The 21163-nt window shown below is 49.2% G+C and overlaps 7 protein-coding genes across 19 annotated transcripts; 5 read left to right on the top strand and 2 right to left on the bottom strand.

Moving 5' to 3' along the window:
• The first annotated feature begins 620 nt into the window (after nucleotides 1-620).
• FOXG_18506 (beta-glucosidase) lies at nucleotides 621-3789 on the top strand. Its single transcript, XM_018398609.1, has 6 exons — nucleotides 621-1242; nucleotides 1290-1533; nucleotides 1591-1663; nucleotides 1709-2017; nucleotides 2063-2404; nucleotides 2454-3789. The coding sequence occupies exons 1-6, from the start codon at nucleotides 906-908 to the stop codon at nucleotides 3459-3461; spliced, it is 2313 nt and encodes a 770-aa protein (XP_018237147.1). The 5' UTR covers nucleotides 621-905; the 3' UTR covers nucleotides 3462-3789.
• A 122-nt stretch (nucleotides 3790-3911) lies between these two features.
• On the top strand, nucleotides 3912-6172 carry FOXG_03187 (uncharacterized protein). 4 transcript variants are annotated; one of them, XM_018380787.1, is made up of 4 exons: nucleotides 3912-4279; nucleotides 4343-4464; nucleotides 4514-4679; nucleotides 4726-6172. In XM_018380787.1, exons 1-4 carry the CDS (start codon nucleotides 4207-4209, stop codon nucleotides 5826-5828), a joined length of 1464 nt encoding a protein of 487 aa, XP_018237144.1. In that variant the 5' UTR covers nucleotides 3912-4206; the 3' UTR covers nucleotides 5829-6172. The 4 variants fall into 4 exon arrangements, with proteins under 4 accessions (XP_018237144.1, XP_018237146.1, XP_018237143.1 ...); XM_018380789.1 differs by having other exon boundaries at nucleotides 4343-4679; XM_018380786.1 differs by having other exon boundaries at nucleotides 3912-4464.
• Nucleotides 6173-6332: 160 nt separating this feature from the next.
• Nucleotides 6333-8093, top strand: FOXG_03186 (methylene-fatty-acyl-phospholipid synthase). The gene is made up of 4 exons (XM_018380785.1): nucleotides 6333-6701; nucleotides 6786-6825; nucleotides 6883-6899; nucleotides 6953-8093. Exons 1-4 carry the CDS (start codon nucleotides 6641-6643, stop codon nucleotides 7456-7458), a joined length of 624 nt encoding a protein of 207 aa, XP_018237142.1. The 5' UTR covers nucleotides 6333-6640; the 3' UTR covers nucleotides 7459-8093.
• FOXG_03185 (methionyl-tRNA synthetase) lies at nucleotides 7981-10516 on the bottom strand. Its single transcript, XM_018380784.1, has 2 exons — nucleotides 9315-10516; nucleotides 7981-9255 (listed from the first exon to the last, which is right to left on the bottom strand). The coding sequence occupies exons 1-2, from the start codon at nucleotides 10343-10345 to the stop codon at nucleotides 8250-8252; spliced, it is 2037 nt and encodes a 678-aa protein (XP_018237141.1). The 5' UTR covers nucleotides 10346-10516; the 3' UTR covers nucleotides 7981-8249.
• Nucleotides 10517-11361: 845 nt separating this feature from the next.
• On the top strand, nucleotides 11362-13729 carry FOXG_03184 (uncharacterized protein). 2 transcript variants are annotated; one of them, XM_018380782.1, is made up of 5 exons: nucleotides 11362-11805; nucleotides 11945-12340; nucleotides 12390-12851; nucleotides 12902-13058; nucleotides 13108-13729. In XM_018380782.1, exons 1-5 carry the CDS (start codon nucleotides 11788-11790, stop codon nucleotides 13392-13394), a joined length of 1320 nt encoding a protein of 439 aa, XP_018237139.1. In that variant the 5' UTR covers nucleotides 11362-11787; the 3' UTR covers nucleotides 13395-13729. The 2 variants fall into 2 exon arrangements, with proteins under 2 accessions (XP_018237139.1, XP_018237140.1); XM_018380783.1 differs by lacking the exon at nucleotides 13108-13729 and having other exon boundaries at nucleotides 12902-13083.
• Nucleotides 13721-18188, bottom strand: FOXG_18504 (uncharacterized protein). Of its 9 annotated transcripts, none has more exons than XM_018398601.1 (5): nucleotides 17691-18188; nucleotides 16549-17630; nucleotides 15911-16379; nucleotides 15317-15775; nucleotides 13721-15251 (listed from the first exon to the last, which is right to left on the bottom strand). In XM_018398601.1, the coding sequence occupies exons 2-3, from the start codon at nucleotides 16708-16710 to the stop codon at nucleotides 16143-16145; spliced, it is 399 nt and encodes a 132-aa protein (XP_018237131.1). In that variant the 5' UTR covers nucleotides 16711-17630; nucleotides 17691-18188; the 3' UTR covers nucleotides 13721-15251; nucleotides 15317-15775; nucleotides 15911-16142. The 9 variants fall into 9 exon arrangements, with proteins under 9 accessions (XP_018237131.1, XP_018237132.1, XP_018237133.1 ...); XM_018398602.1 differs by having other exon boundaries at nucleotides 13721-15775; nucleotides 16549-16908; nucleotides 16980-17630; XM_018398603.1 differs by having other exon boundaries at nucleotides 13721-15775; nucleotides 16549-16908; nucleotides 17009-17630; nucleotides 17698-18188.
• Nucleotides 15066-15173, top strand: FOXG_18505 (uncharacterized protein; the record flags this gene model as incomplete). The annotated part of the gene is made up of 1 exon (XM_018398608.1): nucleotides 15066-15173. The coding sequence occupies one exon, from the start codon at nucleotides 15066-15068 to the stop codon at nucleotides 15171-15173; it is 108 nt and encodes a 35-aa protein (XP_018237138.1).
• Nucleotides 18189-21163: the final 2975 nt, after the last annotated feature.

Genomic DNA, 21163 nt, shown 5'->3' with positions numbered 1-21163 from the left:
TGCATCCTGTCCCCTCAAGGGTCCCCTGCTCGACGATCAAGTGGTGGATAAATCAGCGGGCGCTAGAGGCACACCCGGTTAAACACAGACGGGGCCCCTCTAGCTGCAGCCCATCGCGGGGTTCAGGGCCACTGTAACGAACGGGGTCTTCTGCAGTGGCACTGGGTCTTCCAGGATGCATCGTTCGTTTCTGTGAGAGGTCTCTCAACTTGCCTTACACGGAGATGTGGGTTCCTAGTCACGTATGACAACTTGTTTAACAAGCAGAGAACGCCTACCTATTCCAAAATGATCTTCCCAGCACGAGTTCGTAGCTAGCTTCATCCTTCTTAGTCAGTTCATCTGCATCGAAGCTAGGATATTCGGCTCGTCTTTCCATATACCGGCCCGCGCCCCTTGCTCACTCTCATCCCATATCAACTTAAAAACAAATCCACGAATCCCAATCTTTTACCCATCTCCTTCTTTGTGGCGCCCCCGCATTTCCCGGGGTCTTGTCATGATCGTCCTGTTCTTCGGCCATAAGATCCTAGAGAGGCAAGAAAACTTAGGAACTTTATCCTAAGTGACAAAAAGACTTAGGTAAATTTAGGTAAACTTAGCATATACTTAGTAGGCTTTTAGATTAGTTAATATTGGCACCTTAGGTTTATGTCAGACGTTTTCTTGCTCCCTGAGGATATCCTCAAGGGACAATCCATGGACCAGGAGCCCGCAATTAAAGCCCATATGCAATGTTACTGAACAGTAAGGTGCCATGTTAAGCATCATGAAGTGACGCAGTTCCCCTCCTAGGCTACACGGTTAATTGTAAAGACAAGGTCCCAGACTTGATATAAAACATAACGATCCCACCGCATTCAGTGTATTAGCTCCAGACAGCTTCTTCACCTTCAACTCTCACAATGAAGCTCTCTGGCTACCTCTGCGTGGCAGTTCTGGCTGTGGCCGGCCAGGCTGCCAAGGATAAACCTGTTTACAAGGATCCCAAAGCTTCTATCGATGACAGAGTTGAGGACCTTCTCAAGCGGATGACGATCCAGGACAAGGCGGCGCAATTGATCCAGGGTGATATGACAAACTATCTCAATCTCACTGATGAGACTGTCAATAAGACTGGTTTGGCATGGAACTTCAAGTATCGAGCCAATTCCATCTGGACAGGCTTATACGCGAATATGACTACTATCAAGAAGGCTGCTAAGCTAGGACAAGATTATTTGGCTAAGGAGACTGAGCTTGGCAAGTGTTATGCTTCACTATTGGGCTCATGGTCTAATGCTCACCAGGTATTCCCGCCTTTGTTCAGAGTGAAGGTCTCCACGGAGTCTTGATTTTGAATGGAACAATTTTCAATAGCCCAATTGGCATGGGTTGCTCGTTCAACCCAGAGCTTATCGAGAAGATGGCCGATGTCATTGCAACAGAGTCTCGAGCCGTTGGCATCAATCAGTTGTTTTCTCCTCAAGTCGATCTCGCTCGAGAGTTGCGATTCGGTCGAGTTGAGGAATGCTTCAGCGAGGATCCTTATTTGTACGTTCTTACCAAATCAAGCTTATGGCTACCTAGTAGTTACTAATTTCCGATTAGAGCTGGAGAAATGGGTTATCGATATGTTAAGGGTCTTCAAGCAGGTGGTGTCTCAGCCATGGTTAAGCACTATGTAGGTCTGCTCAGTCACCATCAATTCGCGTACTGACATTCAAAGGCTGCTTTTGCAACCCCAGAGCAAGGTATCAACACTGGCCCAGTCCACGGTGGTGAGCGAGAGCTGCGCTCTCTCTACCTCCCTCCCTTCAAGCGAGCCATCATCGATGGAGGTGCAACTTCAATAATGTCCTCCTACAACTCCTACGATGGTGTTCCAGTCGTCTCAGACTCTTACCTCCTCACTGATATCCTTCGAGAAGAGTGGGGTTATAAGTACTACGTTATTTCCGATGCTGGTGGTACTGCTCGTCTCGCTCAGGCCTTTTACGTCTGCCCTCTCGAGGACGATGAGTGCATCACTCTTGAGGTAAGTCGCCCTAAGCTCCTCCCGGATAAATATTGACTTTTGTAGACTCTTCCCGCTGGTAACGATGCTGAGATGGGTGGTGGCTACTGGAGTTTCGAAATCATCCCTGAGCTCGTCAAAGCTGGTAAACTTGACGAAAAGGTCGTCGATACCGCTGTATCTCGTGTTCTTCGCTCCAAGTTCGAGATGGGTCTTTTTGAGAAGCCCTTCACTGGTGTCGCAGATGATAAGATTTGGGATTATGTCAACACCAAGGCTCACAAGAAGGTTGCACGCCAACTTGATGCTGAGAGTATCGTTCTTCTGGAGAACCATGAGAATATTCTGCCTCTGAAGAAAGACGCCAACGTTGCTGTCATCGGTCCCATGGCCCACGGCTATGTCAATGTGGGTACTTTCTGACTATCTGGTGAACCATCACTAACTCGACAACCAGTACGGTGACTATGTCATCCACACAGCCATGACCCGTGGAGTTACTCCCTACGATGGAATCAAGGCCGCTAGCAAAGGCAAAGTGACTTTCACTCAAGGTTGCGAGCGCTGGTCCACAGACGAGTCTGGCTTCAAGGAGGCTGTCGCCGCCGCCGAGGCCGCTGATGTCGCCGTTGTAGTCGTCGGAACATGGACTCGAGATCAAAACGAGCTATGGGGCGGTTTAAACGCCACTACAGGAGAACATATAGATGCGAGTAACTTGAATCTCATCGGTGCCATGCCCAAGCTCGTCAAGGCCATCATCGAGACTGGAAAGCCCACCGTTGTGGTGTACAGTTCTGGAAAACCTATCACAGAGCCATGGATATCAGAGGAGGCTTCTGCTCTTATTCAGCAGTTTTATCAGTCTCAGGAAGGCGGTCATGCTCTGGCTGATATTCTGTATGGCGACGTCAACCCCTCAGGCAAGCTCTCCGTCAGCTTCCCCTACGATGTCGGCACCACGCCTATCTACTACGACCATCTCAACTCTGCGCGCGCCTGGCCAAACCCTGGTAAGATTTATGAGAACGGTACCCTTAAGTTTGGTAGCAACTACGTCCTTGAGAACCCCGAGGCCCTCTACACATTCGGCTATGGTTTGTCATACAGCAAGTTCGATTTCTCTAAGATCTCCGTCTCCAAGAAGAACGTCACTGCGACCGACACTGTCACCGTTTCCGTTGACGTAAGCAACAAGTCCAAGCGCGACGGCTCTGAGGTCGTGCAGCTATATGTCAAGGACATGCTTGCCTCTGTCGATGTTGCGCGATACCAGCTCAAGGGTTTCAAGAAGGTCGCCGTCAAGGCTGGCAAGACCCAGACCGTCAAGATTGATCTCAAGGTTGAGGACTGGGGTCTATGGAACCGCAAGATGAAGTATGTCGTGGAGCCTGGTGATTTCACTGTCTTTATAGGAAACTCGAGCGAGAACTTCAAAGGCAACGTGACTGTCACAGTTTCATAGATCCGTTTAGATTAAACGCCAATCCCGTAACAGGGCATGTCAATCTATTTATTTATTTTCCCAATTGAGTTGATCATATCCTTGCAGTCCTACAGCGTTGCACAGTCTATTGTGGCGTTGACGTGCCTGGCACCGAGTCATAATTGCTTGCATGACATGTTGACGTATTGCAGCTTGGTGACATTTTGTTGTTGGAGCTCCCCTGGTACAGTCAATTGACTTAGGAAAGAGTACTTTAGTCCTTTCGAGCAATCAGTAGCATGAGTTAATGAGATTAGTGTGATTCAGGTAAAATAGACTGAGTTAAGCTGCGAATCTTTAAAGAATGTCACCCAATACAGCAGTGAAATAGTCACGAGAGCCACAGATTGGGCTTATCTTATCGTAAACGGTCAGGGATTGCTTTATCCGGCGCCGGCTTTTTTGTCATCCGGGCAATGACCAATCAGAAGAGTCTGCGCCCGGAAATGTGGTCATGGGCTACGGGAAGGCGGGCAGCCTCGCTTCTCGTTCCAGCTTCTCCTCGTCGTCCCAGCACACTCGATCCAAATTTGCTTATGGTTAGCTTTTCTACGTCAACACGACTTTTTCTCACAGACAGAGACTCAGCCTTGTAGCGGAGGGCTGCCAACAGTATTCGAGCGTCTTTTTTCCTCCCTGGACGCGCCCAAAAGGCCTGCGCTCCCTCGTACGCTTCGCCCACAACTCCCGTCGATTCGACTGTTCATTCCACCCTCTGTCCGCCATGGCGTCGCAACAAATTCTCTTTGCCGAAACCATAGCGGGTATGAAGAAGGCATTCAAAAGGAAATCATATGGTACGGAAATCTCATTGCGCTTGTCGCGATGGAGGGATTGGCAACTGACCATCCACCCAACAGAATCCGACTCAGACTCCGAGATCGAAAGCTATAGCAATCGCGGCAATAAGCTCAAAAAGCAGGCACGGTTTGCCCGTCAAGGGCAATTGGTCCCAAATAATGGTCCAAGTTCGTATAAAGAGGTTCGTTGTTTTGACAAATCCTCCCAGGCCAATTTCTGACATCTGCTAGTATGTCGAATACGGCGGTGTCCGACGCCCGATCCTATATCGCAATCCCCCATTAGTCGACGAGGAAGGATACGAAATAGATAGCGACGACGAAGATGAGGAGCGCGTTCAAGAAGCAGAGGCCTTAGCGGCAGAGATGAACCCTTACGCCAACATACAAATAGAGAGTAAGCCAACAATCACGCATTTGAGTAGCAGGACTAACAGGAGTAGATATCCTTGCTCCACTTACTGCATCAACCGCGTTACCGACACACCCGACCCTATCGAAGCCCTTCACGTCCAAAACCCTTACTCGACTTGTTGACCAAAGTTGCGACATAATGCGCAAGGAGAACCGGTCTCTGTGGAGAGTCAGACATCTCTTGACAACGCTCTGCGGCGACTACACATGGGTCCCATGCGAAATGATGGTTCGGCCAGCAGATGTTGAGCTCTATACAGACAACCACACGGCGCAACATCTGTTGGCGCTATCCCAGGCGGTATCGGCGCTTCCCAGAATCACCAACGGCGACGTACAACAAGGCAGCGGTGTCGAACAAGGAGATGCTTTACCAGACACAACATTTGATGGCGAGCCCACAGACAAGGACCCAGCAGAGGATGCCGATATAACCATGACGGACGCTGGAACTGCCGACCCAGATGATTCTCTCGTAGAGGATACCGACGTGAATGCAAAGGTTGAGGCTGAGAAGGACGGTGCTGGAACGGCTTCAAATATGCATAACGGCGAGCAAGTACCAGCTGCACAGACGGATAAAAGAGATTCCAGGGGTGAAGCGACAAACGGGGTCAATGAGCATACAAACGAAAAAGGGACGAATGATATGGAGGCGACCAGAGCTGAGGCCACTGCGAAACCTTCAGGCAGAGATGCACATCAACAAACGGAATCGGCTGAGACAATAGGTGCAGATGTGTCCATGATCTCCGACGGGGACGATGACTTCATACATCCCATGTTTCTTGCGCCCTCAGGAGCAAGACCAGATCGGGATATCGGCTTGCCGGACCAAGAAGCGGAAGATATTCGACGATTGCTTGCTCTCTACGTGCAGAAGCAGGAGGAGGTGTGTAGAGGGGCAAAGAGGCTGTTTCTAGGACTCCTCAAAGCCGAACAGATGCGGAAGAATGTACTCCACTGGTCTAAGGCAGAAGCTCATTCAGGGCTTAACCGAGACATGTCGGACGGGGAAGATTGGTACGACAAGGAGGAATGGGGTCTCACAGAAGACCTCAAAAAGGGGCAGGACGAAGAGGAAGAAGATGTGCAGACAACTGGTAAAAAGACGAGAAACCGACGTCAATAGCTGTTGGTTTCTGTGTTCTTCTTGATGGATGATGATGACTTACTTGGCTTGTTCGGTTTTTTGCTTTAGGCGTTTTAAGGCTGGCGTTTGGAATAAACCGCGAGATGGGCCTTGATGCCAACCGCAGTAAGCGTATTGTTACAAGCATCGATAGATATGAATATTGAAGCATACAGTCTAGTTAGGTAGTTAGTGGTCATACCCATGAGATTCGATATCTGCCTGTTCTGGTCCTGGGTGAGCTAATGAGGCTTTCTCTCGGTATAGGTTGAATTCGGCAGATTGGGTTGCTTGCCTCGATTTCTCGGCTGCATTGCAGGGATCTTCTGTTTGGTCAGGTTCCATGATTTGGTTTGTGGATGGTGGATCAAAAAGACGCTGCCTCCAGAGTCCAGGGCTCTCCCCCAGTTGACCCTCTTCTGAACGGAACCGTGGCTCTCCACTAATTTCGGGCTCCTCCCATTATGACGCGGGCCGGACTCTCTCCTCTTCCGCTTTCCACTCTCTTCCATGTGACAGCCCAGACAGGACAGCTACAGGAAGGTACCTGAGGGAGGTACCCTAGCTCTCCAAGCTGTCTTTCTCCAAGCTGTCTTTCTCCAAGCTCTCTCTTTAATTCTGTTTCCTGTTTCTTCTAATATCTCAACAATTTATCCTCTCAACAGCAGAGTTGCAAATTATTTGCAGTCTTCTTAGAACCTCTCCCTTCTGTGACTCTTCCGTGAACTTGTTACGTCAGTGATCACGACTTTTGCCATTACCTCACTTTACTCTTCGTGCCTGTTCGCTTTCTTGGCTACCCGTCTGCCATTATGGCTCTTGGTTTGAAAGACTTTGTCGACTATGTCGACTATGACAAGCAGAGCTTGTACAGTGAGTATTTGCCAACTTGACCTCAGCATTGTCACTATCTACCAACGATACTTGAATCTGACTCAAGCTCTTTGCTTCTTCCAGTCTCTGCTGCCTCCATCGCCTTCAACCCTCTCTTCTGGAAGTGAGTGACAAGTCTCAATGTGACGTTCTACCACCACTAACTCTTCTTCTTTTCTAGCATCGTCGCCCGTCAAGGTATGCAACTTGCAGCTATACGATTCATCTTCGACTAACTTGATCGCTGAAAGAATACCACAACAAGCTTCTGACCAAGATTTTCGGCGGTAACTCCCAAGTTGCCTGCTATGCCCTTGCTGCCACTATCTTCTCTCTCGGTATGATTCGCGACTTTATCTTCAAGACTGCCATCGCCGAACAACCCACGCATCCCGCTCTTGTCAGCGACTTCATTCAGGCCGCCGCTGTTGCTCTGTTTATCGTTGGTAACGTCCTGGTCGTCTCTTCAACCTGGCGACTAGGCATTACTGGCACTTTCCTCGGTGACTACTTTGGCATTCTCATGGACGAGATGGTGACTGGCTTTCCCTTCAACGTGACCGGTTCTCCTATGTACACTGGCTCTACCTGCAGCTTCCTCGCTACCGCCATGTGGTATGGCAAGCCTGCCGGTATCCTGCTCACATTGTGGGTCGATGTTGTCTACAGGATCGCTCTGAAATTTGAGGACCCGTTCACTTCTGAAATCTACGCCAAGCGTGAGCGTGAGCGTGCTGCTGGAAAGAAGTCCAACTAAGCTAAGCTCCTGAATCCTGTCTAAACTCTCCCAAGTAAACGACAATAAGAGTGACGGGACAGCATATCAGCGCCGCCTGAGACGTTATTAGGGCCGCACAAACGAAGGGAGACTGCAAGACAGCCCCATCGAGTCGAATAATGTACAATATACACCAAGTCGACACAGAAAGCTACGCCTTTCAACAGGCCAGGTGCCTTTCAACAGGCTTAAGGAGTTTTCGGATTAAACATACAGATACCACGTCCTTGCCGACATAAAATAGTCGACAGGCATAAGGGATTACATTTGATTATATAGCAATACCAAACTGAGCATTTGCAACCAAGACCATATATATGGACGACCTTTTCTCCAATATTCCAAGACTGGTAGCAACTGATCCCCCTCCAGACACCACGCCTGTAGACTCACGCATGGTCCTGATTTGAACTTATTGATTTGATGCATTTCTGCGTCATGGGGCATGACAGCGAAGCTCTCCTCTCGTGTGTGTGACTGAGAGGATTGGCCGACATACTACCTTCAACTCATGAAGGGCGCAGGATAGAGTCTGAAGGAAAACTTGACATAAACTTAAAACATATTGTACACTAAATTCAACAGCCATCTAGCTCATGCTCTAGTCATTCCTCATAAGTTGATTTGAGAATCTACTCTACAGTTCGGCAAACCTTCAAAATAAGCTCGGCAACCTATGCTGATTTCTAAGCTACTCCTCATACACCGTCCATACACAGTCAATTTCTTTTTGCTAACGCCAACTCCGATTCACTCTGGTGTACTTGCATCTATGTCTCAGAGGGCTTGCTGTCGGGAAGCAAATCAACAGCAGAGGCCTCAACAGACTTCTTTTCCTCTGCGGACTTCTCCTTGGCAGGCTTCTCCTCGGTGGAAGCTTCACCTGCCTTCTCAGCTTGACGAAGAGCGAGCTTCTTTTGCTTCTTCTTGTCCTTAGCAGCCTTCTTCGCCGCCGCCTTCTCCGCCTCGAGGGCCTTTTGCTTTCGGATCTCCTCACCACCAAAGGCCTCACGCCACTCATCAAGCTTAGATGCGGGGATCTGTGTGAAGAGAAGCTTAGGCTCGCCAATCTTTTGGCCGGGCTTGACGAGGTCTCCTGACCATGTCTCAGGAATGGAGATCAAGCCAGGGCTGCCGATCTGCTCCAGGATGGCCTCGGAAGTAGAGGGCATATAAGGATGAACGATGCTTGCAAGGAGCTGGAGATGGTTAATACCGAGACCAATTACAGCAGCACAACGGTCTGGCTCATCAGCCAGAAGCTGGTTGTTCAGCTTGCTGTCCTGCAGAAGTTTGTTGCCAAGGGCGGAGATGTGCATAACAGTGGCAAGGCCAGCGCGGAGCTTGATGGCATCGAACTGTGAGATAAAGGTTTTGAGGGCCTCGTTCACTTCCTTCTTATGTTCCTCTAGCCGCTCGTCGGTGTATTTTGTGTAGTCGGGAACGACACCATCCAACTTGGCCTGAGTGAACTTGAGGATTCGTTGGTTCAAGTTGCCAAGGTTCTTGAGAAGATCGTTGTTGTTGCAGTCAATGAACTCTTGCCATTTGAACTCAGAGTCAGCGGACTCAGGCCGCCTGGATAGAAGGTAGTATCGCCAAACATCAGGATCAACGCCAGTCTCTTTAGCAGTGTTTCCAAAAACTCCAACGCCGCGGGACTTGCTGAACTTTCCGCCCTCGTAGTTGAGATATTCGGTTGTCGACATCTTGTGGACCTTGGTCCAGTTCTCTCCTGTTCCAAGTTGAGAGGCAGGGAAGATGATAGTGTGGAATCTAATGAATTGTCAGCACCTTCTCAGCATATCATGTGGGTTCTCAAAAAGGTCACTTACGGCACGTTGTCCTTACCCATGAACTGGTAAAGCTTGACGTTCTCAGGGTTCTTCCACCACTTCTCCCAGTTCGTGCCATCCAAGTTATCGCCATCAACCAAGTTCTTGGTAATAGAGACGTAGCCAATGCAAGCATCGAACCAAACATAGAAGACCTTCTCCGCATACTCCTCATTACTCAAACCTTCGAGATCCTTAGGAATAGGAACACCCCACTTGAGGTCTCGAGTGATACCACGGGGAAGGAGTCCCTTGTCGATCCATGACTGGGTGATGGAAATACAATTTGTGCTCCAGTCTCCCTCCTTGCTGCTCTTGTGGAACCAGGGAACGAGCAAGTCCTTAACCGCATCTAGACGAAGGAAAAGGTGCTTCGTCTTTCGCTTCTCGGGGGTGGTTCCATCGACCTTGCAGCGGGGGTTGATCAGGAAACCAGTCGCTTTGGCCTCTACATGGTCATCATCAGAGGTGCTGGGCTCGCGATCGGGCTCAAATGGGTCGAGAAGACTACCGCAGGCATCGCATTGATCTCCACGGGCTCCGAGATCATGGCAAATGCTGCATTCTCCCTCGACGAATCGATCTGCGAGGAACTTGCCATGGGCAGGATCCGAACAAAAAGGTTGAGTAGTCTCTCGCTCCTCAATATAACCATTCTTCCAAAGCTCCTTGAAAATCTGCTGCACAATCTGCGTCTGTTGTTGGGTGGGTGTTCGGCCGAAGATGTCGAAGTCAATTCGGAACCAATCGTAGACTCCCTTGTGAAGGGCGTGATACTTGGCGCAAAGGTCGGCGGGCGAAAGTCCTTCCTCGAGAGCCTTTGTCTCGGTAGCAGTACCGTACTCGTCGGAACCACAAACGTAGATGGTGTTCCAGCCTCGTGCTCTGCAATAGCGAGAAAAGACATCGGCGGAGAGAACACTGCCGATGATGTTGCCCAGATGGGGAATGTTGTTGACGTAGGGAAGGGCACTGGTAATTAGGATGTTGCGCTTGCCCTCCTCGGGCAGAACGGGTGATTTTGAAGCCATTTTCGGCGATCTGGTATATCAATCACTCTACGGATGCTCGTAATTATTGATGTGAGGTTCGGTGTTGGTTGTCGTTGTCCGTTTGTGAGTCACAGAGCTGCGATAACGCCTTTGACAGTCAAAATTCGTAGCTGAGGTGCGATGGCGGGGGCGGGGGAGGGGTGATTGGAGAAGTCACTGGGAATGTCTAGGGTAACCAGAGTCAGCGGGTTCCAAGTATAATAGAAAAGACTTTTCTATGTCTAAGGTATGTTGACGGATGGCACATTATTATAAGAATCTGTGTTGCTTGACTCATTTCCTAACTGGGAGTGATGACAAAAACTCTTTTTTGGTTTCTTAGCAAAATGCCACTCTCTCATGTCTAGGGTTTGTGAAAGTCAACCCTGACGATACTCACATTGATGTAGAGCGGATGGGCATCATGAGCTCCACTGGTCCAGTGTGGAACATCCTCTCTTAATGTATCATGCTCGGGGGCAACTGGGGCAACTCCTCCAGCTTCACTGCCAAGTCTATGAACAGACACACTGAAGCATGCTTCAGTCATAAGGTCCTAGACAGAAGTTCATCAGCAAAGCTTAGAGCAAGCCTCTTCATTGAGTCAATGCTCATAGATAGCTAGTCATAAAGCCAAATTTGCGGACGGACTGCTATGAAAACATCAAGCTGTTCCTAATATCCCCCCTTACAAAGTTCTCAAAAGCAAGGCCTTTTGCTCGAACTTTGTCCGCCATCCTGCAAACTCTAGATCCATCTCATTCCACCAGGCCCAGAACTCGATGTACCAGAGGTACGACACAATCTCAAGCTACCGTTGTGATACGATGAGTCTCTACTGATCTCGTCTGGGTCAGATTTCCATGCAATACCAATGATCCTTCATAAGTTTGACATTCGTTTCATAACCTATCACAGAACCTTGTCCAACTCTAATTGGACCTGTAAAGACCCCTTTTTCGGCTAGATAACCTACCACGACTTCCTCCCATCTTGAGGAGTGACGACAGGACCCCACCGAAACTGGGAAGGAGCCCCGCGTCACAGCCCGCTACCAAGCAACAGAACAGCAACCCCACCATACCTGAGCGACAGCAGGAACGAGTGAGCGCCTGACTACCTTACCTGGTAAGGTATTGACATCCATCCATTATCTGGCAAGGAATCTCATGATACAAAGATCTTTAAAACTTCTCACCACTTACCTACCTGAGGTCATCTCAAGCCTCTTCACTTCCTCGGCGCAACGAGCTCAGCGATCGTGTCGATTTGCCTCTGACTAGCCCCGCGCTGCTTTGTCTCCTATCAAGTCATCAGGCACTCAAAGCTGCCAAAGCTACCAACCACACTTGAGATAGTATCATCGTGGAACTCGGCAACCTGCGTCGCAGAGCTACAAGAACAGCAAAGTATATACGAAGGCCACTACAGTATAGCCCATCATGAGCATGTTCCAATCGGTAAGATCATTCCGCCATGTCTCTTAAGCAAGCAGTTTCCGCCCAATGGGACCTCGTTCGTTGATAGCTCTCATGAGCTATTTACATTCCACTAGAGTAACTCCAACGTGTATTATTGGATTTACTGACGTCCCAGTAGAAGAAACCGTTCTCGGCGGTAACTGTAACCGTTGAGAACCTTACCTCCGAATCATATGAAGAGGAAGATCTCAGCGGTATCCCCGAGCTTGTCGATGTCATTACCCTACAAGCTACGGGCCCTAGTGAAGCAGCTCGAGCCATTAGAAAGAAGCTTAAATACGGAAATGTCCACCGCCAAATCCGTGCATTGGTCATTCTTGACGGTCTCATCCAGAACGCTGGTGAGAGGTTCCAGCGAACCTTTGTGGATGAGCCCTTGCTTGAACGTCTGCGTGTTTGCGGCACCTCTGACTTGTCTGATGTTGCAGTGAGGAATAAGTGTAGGGAGCTTTTTCGCTCATGGTCACAGTACGCTGGCAGGCCAGGGCTAGACAGTCTCGCACGACTTCACAGGGTAAGTCATACTCACACAATATTTCAACATCGAATGCTCAACATCGCAGGAACTACCCAAGAGAAAACAAGCTGTTACACAGGAGAGATCTCGAGTCCTCAGAGAGACAGAGGAAAATCCATTTGTCGACGACGAACAAGAAGCTGCGGCAAAGGCGGCCCGTGATGCAAGGAACGCTTCAGGCCCTTCGAGCTCAACCCCAGCATCTGGTTCAACATTCGGACACTCTTCTACCAAATCTTCCTCGGGGTCCAGTGCTTTCTTCGGTAGCTCTAAAGACAAGAAGAAGGAGAAAGAGAAGGATAAGGCTAAGGGGAAGCGAAAGCCTTTCAATCTTGAGGCTGAGAAGGAGCAAATGAAGTCTGTCATTGCTGACTCCTCCATCGCAGCAACGAACTTGATGAATGCGCTTCAAAGCATTAACCGTGAGGTGGAGCGCATTTCAGAGAACCAGACAGCAGTGGAGCGCTTTGAAGCTTGTAAACTTCTTCGACGCAAAGTACTACGATATGTGAGTATTCGTTAGAATTGTGAGAAAATCCTTGAACTAATCATATACAGGTCCATCATGTTGAGGAAGAGCAGTGGCTTGGAGGATTGCTTCATGCCAATGATGAGCTTGTCCATGCTCTCATGTCTTTCGAACAGTTCGATCGTTCCATTGACGCGGACAGTGATTCGGATGACGAACTTGCCGAGCAAGCTCATCTTTATCGAAGTAGGCGTTGACTTGGATTCTGGCGAGAATGCAGCTGACTTCTTCACAGTGGCTACGATTAAAGGCAAGGAGGCCATGGCCAAGGCTGCCTCTCAGTCTCCAACCGCCTCGCAGCCTCCAGACCTCTCCGAGCTAAACATTTCGACACCCGTTCATGCAGCTCCTCCTCGGCCACCTCCCATGTCCAAACCTCACTCAAACCCTCCCCCTCAACCCCCAAGGCCAGTTGCAGCTGCTGTTGCAGCTCCGCAGGATGAAGAGGATGACGACGATCCCTTCGGCGATTCTCATGCACTCGAGACACCTATGCACGAACGTGACCAGCCTAAGTGGTAGACATGGGGTCTAAAGACCAAGTCAAGTCGAGGCAAGCATATAGTCCTTTGTGAACCGAGCAGATACCAGCGCGATCCAGTCAGTTTCTTTATCGAATCCAAACCCCTTCTAGTCACCTCCCAAAAAGTGATTTCTCGTTGAGTGAACTGAACAGTCACATACAGCTGTTACCAGTAGTACCTGTGTGCTAGGTATAGGGTATGCCTAAGACGACGTGGGTGGCAAGTCCTGTCAAATCACAAAGCCGATGTTTAGTTTGAGATAAAAATATAAATAGTCAGTTAATCCACAATGTTATCAATCCCTGGATTTATAGGTCATATTGCTCTTGGGAGAGAATTCATCAAGTAATGAGTGATGAGGGTGTGGGTATGTAGTGAGATCACTCTTCCTAGGTCTAGGAAACGACCTTCTACGATATACAGTATAGTATTTCAGAGATGGAACGATAAGTACGGAGTGGCATATAACACGTCTCTGTACTGTACTATCTTAACCCGAGAAATGGTCGTCCATTGCCATAAACATCCCTCCTTGACTGGCTAAGCGTCAGGCACAACACAAACTGACCCATCTCAAGACCCCACGATATTGGGTTTCAACTTTCCACAGAATATGAGATCTCACTCTGGATCAACTACCGGTACCTGTTCGAAGAACCTTAAGGAATCGCGGGTCTTATCGCCCCGAGAACTTCCAGACCGCCCTCATCTAGGACGTGGTCTGACACGGCGGTGTCGTACTGCACACTCCCCGGATATGCAACTCGTGCAGCCAGGATGCATGGATGCGGAGTGCAGGGCAGACCGTTAATCTCCACGATGCAAGCAATGGGATGCAATCGACAATCTTCCATGGCCTGCCGGATCTTGCGGTCAGCAAAGCAAAACCAACTCAAGAATCACTTTGACAGAGCACCACGACGCGACAGCAAGGTCAATCCGGTAGTAAAAAAGCAAAAAGAAAAGCAAGCAATCGAGAACCTGCAGATCTGACACAAACGAGAGACGGCCCGTCTTTTTGGCGATTCCTTTTATTACTGATGGTGATCTGCGCAACCTGTCACGATCCTTACCGCACATTGACCATTGACATCTGCCTTCCGTTAAACGGCACACGAGAAAAAGCAACGACGAGTCGTGGATGCAGATCTATGTGTGCCAAAGACTGCCGGGATCCCCTCGTGGCGGGTCTTGTCTGCTGTGCATTAATCAATATGGCGGTAAAAACTTGCACTTCGTCGACCGGCAGTGACAGAGCAGCGACGATAGTTATGAGTTGAATGCTACGCTGCACCAGATATCGAGATAGCACGTTCCTGAACAGTTGGCCGAAGCTTTAGTGATCGACATATCCGCTTCGCTTCCAAGTGTTGCAACAGGGCAGCTTGACTTTCGATTCACAGATCATAGAGAACGCATTTGGTAAGGGTGCATTGGTCCTGTGAATTATTCACGCAATATGGCCTGCTTGCCAGCAAAGCTAACTCGGTTGTTCATCATGCCAGGACCAGGCCATTTTGGTCGTTGTCACCCATCAATGTGGTCCGGCCCCTGAGAGTACGGTCAAGCTCCGGGCTGGTTCATGCTCACGGCTCACCTCAGCTTGACTTGATTTGCCTTGAGCGCAAGGGAACGGTGAGAGGATGGGACAGACTGTCGAGGACCACAAATGCGGGAACGCGCAGGCATGCGTCTGTTCTCAAACCGCGCCGACGGCAATCTCAGCCCGGGCCACCAGACGAGTCCACCCACTCGTGGAGTATGCTATGCAGAGTAGTTAATCAAGAGCCTACAGGGAAATTGCAAACAGCAGTAACCCGGACAAAACTAGTCCACATGATCAAGGACCTTATTGCTGATAAAATTGGTAGCCTCAGTTATCGTCTACTCTTCACCCAGCCTCCACCTTAATATACTTACCTAGTGCAAAGAATGCGTGTTATCAGTCATTGTGACCACGTTGAGGACTGAGTTGGTGGGTGGTACACAAGAGCTGATAAACATCTCATTTCTCCCGCATTTGTAGTGTCGTGTTTGGGGAACATGATGAACGAGACCTGACGTGAATCACAGCAGAAAGAGGCAAATGATGGCACAATTGACTGATATCGAAAATAACCCTCGTGGCAGCCATGGGCCAAAGACACCCCTGCATTGGCCCTGATGGGTGTTGGCGTGGTGGAGGGGAAAAAAGTCTATACCTGCATTTCAGCCCTGGAAGAATTGGCCGACCATCCCACGTCACCTCACCCTTTGAGGCTTGGACCTATACTGCTCCACTGCTTCTGGAAGGCTTCCATCAATTGTTTCATCGTCTGTGATGGCGAGCACGGTCCTGTGGACTTTGACTTGGTGCAGTTCAGGGTCCACCCTGGGATGCTGCAGGACAACGGTCAGACTCCCGGTTGGTCCTGATGATACAAAGATGGAGCAGAAAGCAAACTGAAATCCATGCGTTATGAAAAAGACGCACTTGATACATTCGTAGGTTGGCTGTAATGTACCTGAACTTACACAAAGATAATGATGGTGCGTTATCGACATCAAAGCAATTTGCCTTCTGTGTTGCACACCAAGGTTCCGCGCGAGCCTTCATGCTTCAATTTAATTTCAAGGTTACTTTGCAGCATGCACTGCAATGTTCCAGTCGTTAGTTGCTGGGTTTATTCCGTTGCAGACGCGGTGAAATGTCGATCACGGGGCAGTTCGCGCAAACGACCGTCCCACGAACCAACTTTAGGCCGAGTCATTGCACGAGTGCATACGTATAAACGCCGCTCTGTGACATGAAAAGCTCTGATGAGATCGACGAAGGGCGGAGCGATGGATTTGCGACATCCGAAAGCCTTGACCAGTTATGTTTTTCGGCCATATGCGGCAGAAGCATTAACAAGCTGTAAAGGCAGGCTGGGAGGATAGATGAGAATATCACTATGATATACAGTACATATTCCCAAACTCTATTAGCCGGCCTGAGAATTACCTGCGTCGTTAGCTTTCGGTAGACAAAGGTATTCTGAAACAACGCATCTTTTAACCATAACGAGAAAGGATGAGCCCTCGCATCGGCGCAAAGAACGGGCTGCTCAGTAACTCACCGTATAAACCCCAGGAACTCGTGATATTCGAAACAGAAAGCTAATGGAACTCACCTGCGCTAAGGCGGGGAATACAATGTCAAACTGTTTCATCTCTGCTTCGCGTCTGGCAAGGCGAGTGTCCGAGCACAAGTGCAAAAAGAAGGTATTCGTATTGCTGCCAAGTCTTGCATTTGATACACTAAAGCCACCAACCCTTTTTGGGGGTCGGCGCATCGCCTTCGCCGAAAATGGCCAACGGATGGCGGGACGAACAGACTGGAATGGAATCACAGCTGAGCACTGGACTCTTCTCAGATGCTAATAATAACCAACAGTCAAAGGCATAGCTTCGTTAATAAGAAAGAGGGGCATGCTCGCGAAGTTGTTTGAAGCCTCCATAGGTGGTGTGGGCGCCATATTTCTAGAACTGTTCTATATACATGGTTGGTTAGTAAGGTAGTCGAGCATCTGAGCAAGTAAATGAGTGTAAGAGTTGACCAAACCTAAGCCACAGGCACCGCTTGATACGTACTGCAATAGTACACCAGTCGCTTGCCGTCCTCGAGATCCTCTTTGTTTGAGTCTTTGTTGGGTTTGCCCTATAGTCAAGGAACCCACTGGCTAAGGATTCGATGGGTGAGCCTACGCGGGACCTTCATAACTCCCCTTCGACTAAATTACTCAAGTCTGAAGGATCCATTGAGAGCCATAGGTTGTTGGATCGATATGTCAACTATTTGCCTCCCTAGGTGGTCGTAAGATTTTGTGAAAGGCCTCCTCGATTGTTCATGCAGCAGGCTATCAGTCCTAGCCCCCGCGCCGGCACGGACAGGACTTCCCCGCCCAGTAAGGCCAAGTTCTGCATTTTCTTTACAATATGACTCAAAGGTTGAAGAAGCCAAACGTAAATCGAGGCAAACTGGAAAGGGTCATGGTAGTGAGAGCCGAGCCGGAGCCGGAGCCGCAGCCTTTGTGACATCTTGATGCCCAAGCCATACTACCTGCCTTTTTCTTTGACATTGTCTTTGTGAACTACATCCCATTCGCATTCGTTGGTGTCCAGTCTTGGAGTGCTCTGTCGATCCGTGGTATGGTTGCCGTTCTTTGATTCTCAAGTGATATCCGGTGGCCCAAGGTTCCGTGCCCGATATGCACTAGTCCTTAATTAGAGTCTCTTAATGAACAGCCGAATACCAGCACATTGACCAACCTACAGCATACCTTGGTCAGCCATTCATCCCCATTCCCGTGTCAGTGTAGGTTTTGGACGGATAGTGCGCCATGACTGCAGCCCTCAAACCAACCGCTCACTGACTCAATTCTAAAACTTCTGGAAAGACGCCAGAACGAATGGAAGTGATCCATGCTTCTGCAGCACGGGGCAGATTCAGATGGGGCCCCGGGAGCATGGGGCCAGGGCAAGGATTTAGTCAGGACAAGCTTGGGCGGCCGAGCACTCTTACGTATAAGATAGACACGAGACAAATAAGATCAAACAATAGATATGTATGAGTGTGAGTGGGAGAGTAAGATAAAGAGACCGAGTGGGATCATGTCGAGATCGGTACATACAGCAATCAGTAATGGAAAGTGCGGAGGTGAATAAGGTAGACAGCCGAATTGCCAAGGTGAGGAAGGTTTATCTCATGCATTGATACCAATATGGGATAGGTTGGAACTTGGAACCATGGAAGGAGGGGTGAGGCTTCTTTGGTGATGGATCGGAATGAGAAAGTGGTATCGAAGGACGGAAAGAAGCTCAGTAGAAGGATAGGATGTGTCGTGGGCGCAACGCTACGCTCGGACGTGCATTGTCACACGGCGCTAGATCCGCCTCTGCATTACCATTGTTCCAGAAGAATTCTCGAAACCTTCCTCGGTGAGCTAGCGTCATTTCCGAATAGGTGAGTGACCCATCTGAAGACCTTGTTAGTCTCGAAAAGAAGCCAACCAGAGCTTAGCAGCTGAAAGATATGCCTCTCACCCCTGTCGAGTTTGATTCCCAAGTTTCTTAGTGTCTTCCAATTCCAGCTTCATTCATTTTTTTCTCTCCTGGGCTGTTGGTCCACGACACACCCCTTTCTCACTTTTGAAGTCATCATTCAAGAGCGTCATGGTGGATCTTGTCCTTTATTTTGCATTAGGCTATCCCTTCTGGCATCTGTTTTAATTATCAACTGGCATATGCGCCAGCGCCTGCATCTTGCGCACGGCACTTGCGGGGGTGGTTGATTGATTAGGTCGTTGGAGACATGGCGGCTACTGTATCGAACAGCCACAGCACAGTACTTAGCTAAACTAACCTGAGCGGTGTAAGATCATATCGGGCTGTCTTCTGGAAGGCAGACGGGCCATGATGAAGCCTTCTAAAAGTTACCAGGTATTGACGAATCAGTCCCGCCTCAGCCCACTACTTCACGTACATATCTCACACAGTACAGGGTTGCTGACTCTAACGTCTCCAATGTTGGGAGGGGAGCACCCAGGCCACTCGCTTCATATCCGATTGGGTAGTCGTATCTAGGACAACCTTTAACCTAGAGCCCAGGAGCAACAAACATCCCACATCCACGGGCAGCAAACTCATGCGCATTGCATGCATTAACATGCTAATTAAGCCACGGACTATATGACAGGGAAAGAGCGGAATAAGAATTGACACCGCCTCAGTTAGGTACACCATTAAAAGAGAGTGGGTGTAATATGCAGTTGAATTCTGATTCAAGGATAGCCTTTGTTTACAGAGGCTGATGGAGTGAGTGCTTCGTCTACTAGCCTCGATTGCTTGAGACCATCTAAAAGAACAAAGAGACGATGACAAGGCTGCTAACTACTAAACTAGACCAGGTGACCAGATATTGAGATTACATCATGTCAAGTGTACCACAGATTCAGGCAACGCTTCAACAAACGTCGAGCGGTCCTGGATCGCTTTCACCGAAATTCACAACACGCATGGCTGGAAATTAATTAGCCTCAACCAACAGCCCAGATCTTATTGACGCCTATGGCGCAGGAAAACATTATCAAATATAGTGCCAAGGGAGATGTGGGATCCCTCGATGAGGCAAGCCACACTAGGGGGCGACAACTCGACACCGCCTGAGAGTGAGATATGGGTCAGGGGAGCATGGGCACTGGTGATTGAACTCTTCTGGAAGCCGGCGAGATCTACCACTCAGGACAGCTGCCGCCTTGCCTGCCCCCAGCCCTGACAGCCCGACATCAGCTCTGGGCACCAGCTCTGACCCGCTAGACCGCGCCCAAATTGACGGGATCCGTTTGAATTCCCCTGGAACAGACCTGGGTTATTTTGAGGGGCGCACATACCATGTCGACCCTGCAGGGTACAGGGAAGATTCATGACGTCGGCCCTGGTGAGTAGGGGTGGGCAAGGGAGAGTGATGCGCTGTACATTGATTGAGACCAGGGGAATCGATTTGGGGTCGAACATCAAACAGCGGGAGCTGGGTCAGAGAGAGGCCTGTTCACAATCCCGAGAGAGGGGGAAACAGGGCCGGACATAGGTAAGAAACAATCAATAGCAATATGCTTAGCATCGTACAAACAAACAAGCGTGGTTGATACAGGGTGAGGTTTATACGGGCCCTGTTTGCCCAGCTCATTTCTTTCATGATATCCTGTTGTTGGACTGGACATACGAGTAGACGAAAAGGGAGGTGATGGGGCGTCCACTCGTAACTCACGAAGACACGGCATGATATGTTGGCGGCCCAACTGGCATAATGCAGTAAGAGAAACGAACGATACGATCGACGTCTGAGGATCACTCCAGCTGACAAGGATTGGCCTGCCTGCGAGATGCCCATTCCCTCAGCAGCGATCCCGACTATTCACGACAGATGAGGGAGGACTACAGCCTCTTTCCAATCAGCGTCGTCCAACGGCTAGAGGTTGCAAGATGTTATCCAGGGACGCTTCCACGCCAGTCCTTGAGTGACTATTGAATTGTTATGGGTATTGGTGGTTGGGTGAGGCGGCGCGCTGTGGCTGGCCGGGGAATACCCTGTAAGGATGCACTGTAGGTATGCACTGTATGCTGTACATGGAGTTCACTGCCCAGGGACGGGAGATTTCCAATTTGTGCATCGTAAAGTTGCAGCAACACGACGGGAACCATCTCTTCCGAGGGCTAGGCACCCGTCCGCTTGAATGCTGGTAGTGGAGGTTTTTGTTTCTTTTTGCTTCGCTCCCAAATCTTCGGGACACTACTATAAATGAAGGCAGGATAGGATAAAAGTTTATGGTTTGATTTGCCGCGTCTTGGGATTACACACGCAACGGCGTTTCATGTTGAGTTAAGTGAGAATGACGCCACGGCTGATGGATGTTTCTAGGGCGGAATTGAGGTTCTGGCCCTCGTTCTTTGTGACGTCTGTCGCATGCCAATCCCCGCTTGTGTAAGTTATGGGAGGGTCAAATCTCAGTACCTGAAAACGTTCGGACTTTATGTTATATTTTTCGACACATTAGAGAATTATAAAAAAAAAAAAAAACCCATTTCATATATGTTATTGTATCCAGGGTTGTAAGAGTGATATTTTTTTTTTTTACAGCTATAGAATCCCATGTTTCTTTTAGAAACGTGAGGTATGGTCTGAATCCTAGTCTCAGCTGTTCGCCTTACTGTGCTAGACCAAGGTCACCAATGTAAAATCTAACAGCG

The sequence above is a fragment of the Fusarium oxysporum genome, chromosome 8 (assembly GCF_000149955.1).
Source record: "Fusarium oxysporum f. sp. lycopersici 4287 chromosome 8, whole genome shotgun sequence".
Classification (NCBI taxonomy): Eukaryota; Fungi; Ascomycota; class Sordariomycetes; order Hypocreales; family Nectriaceae; genus Fusarium; species Fusarium oxysporum.
This window is presented reverse-complemented; position numbering and strand designations above follow the sequence as displayed.

Bases quoted from the DNA above. Each gene is read 5' to 3' on its own strand.
- FOXG_18506 (XM_018398609.1), top strand. From the start codon at position 906: ATGAAGCTCTCTGGCTACCTCTGCGTGGCAGTTCTGGCTGTGGCCGGC. The intron at 1,243-1,289 runs GCAAGTGTTATG...AATGCTCACCAG, and splicing joins GGCTAAGGAGACTGAGCTTG to GTATTCCCGCCTTTGTTCAG. The intron at 2,018-2,062 runs GTAAGTCGCCCT...TGACTTTTGTAG, and splicing joins ATGAGTGCATCACTCTTGAG to ACTCTTCCCGCTGGTAACGA.
- FOXG_03187 (XM_018380786.1), top strand. From the start codon at position 4,207: ATGGCGTCGCAACAAATTCTCTTTGCCGAAACCATAGCGGGTATGAAG. The intron at 4,465-4,513 runs GTTCGTTGTTTT...GACATCTGCTAG, and splicing joins GTCCAAGTTCGTATAAAGAG to TATGTCGAATACGGCGGTGT. The intron at 4,680-4,725 runs GTAAGCCAACAA...TAACAGGAGTAG, and splicing joins CGCCAACATACAAATAGAGA to ATATCCTTGCTCCACTTACT.
- FOXG_03186 (XM_018380785.1), top strand. From the start codon at position 6,641: ATGGCTCTTGGTTTGAAAGACTTTGTCGACTATGTCGACTATGACAAG. The intron at 6,702-6,785 runs GTGAGTATTTGC...TGCTTCTTCCAG, and splicing joins TGACAAGCAGAGCTTGTACA to TCTCTGCTGCCTCCATCGCC.
- FOXG_03185 (XM_018380784.1), bottom strand. From the start codon at position 10,345: ATGGCTTCAAAATCACCCGTTCTGCCCGAGGAGGGCAAGCGCAACATC. The intron at 9,256-9,314 runs GTAAGTGACCTT...ACAATTCATTAG, and splicing joins ATGGGTAAGGACAACGTGCC to ATTCCACACTATCATCTTCC.
- FOXG_03184 (XM_018380782.1), top strand. The intron at 12,341-12,389 runs GTAAGTCATACT...TCAACATCGCAG, and splicing joins GTCTCGCACGACTTCACAGG to GAACTACCCAAGAGAAAACA. The intron at 13,059-13,107 runs GTAGGCGTTGAC...ACTTCTTCACAG, and splicing joins GCAAGCTCATCTTTATCGAA to TGGCTACGATTAAAGGCAAG.
- FOXG_18504 (XM_018398599.1), bottom strand. From the start codon at position 16,710: ATGCGCCGACCCCCAAAAAGGGTTGGTGGCTTTAGTGTATCAAATGCA. The intron at 16,380-16,548 runs GTGAGTTCCATT...CTAACGACGCAG, and splicing joins TATTCCCCGCCTTAGCGCAG to GTAATTCTCAGGCCGGCTAA.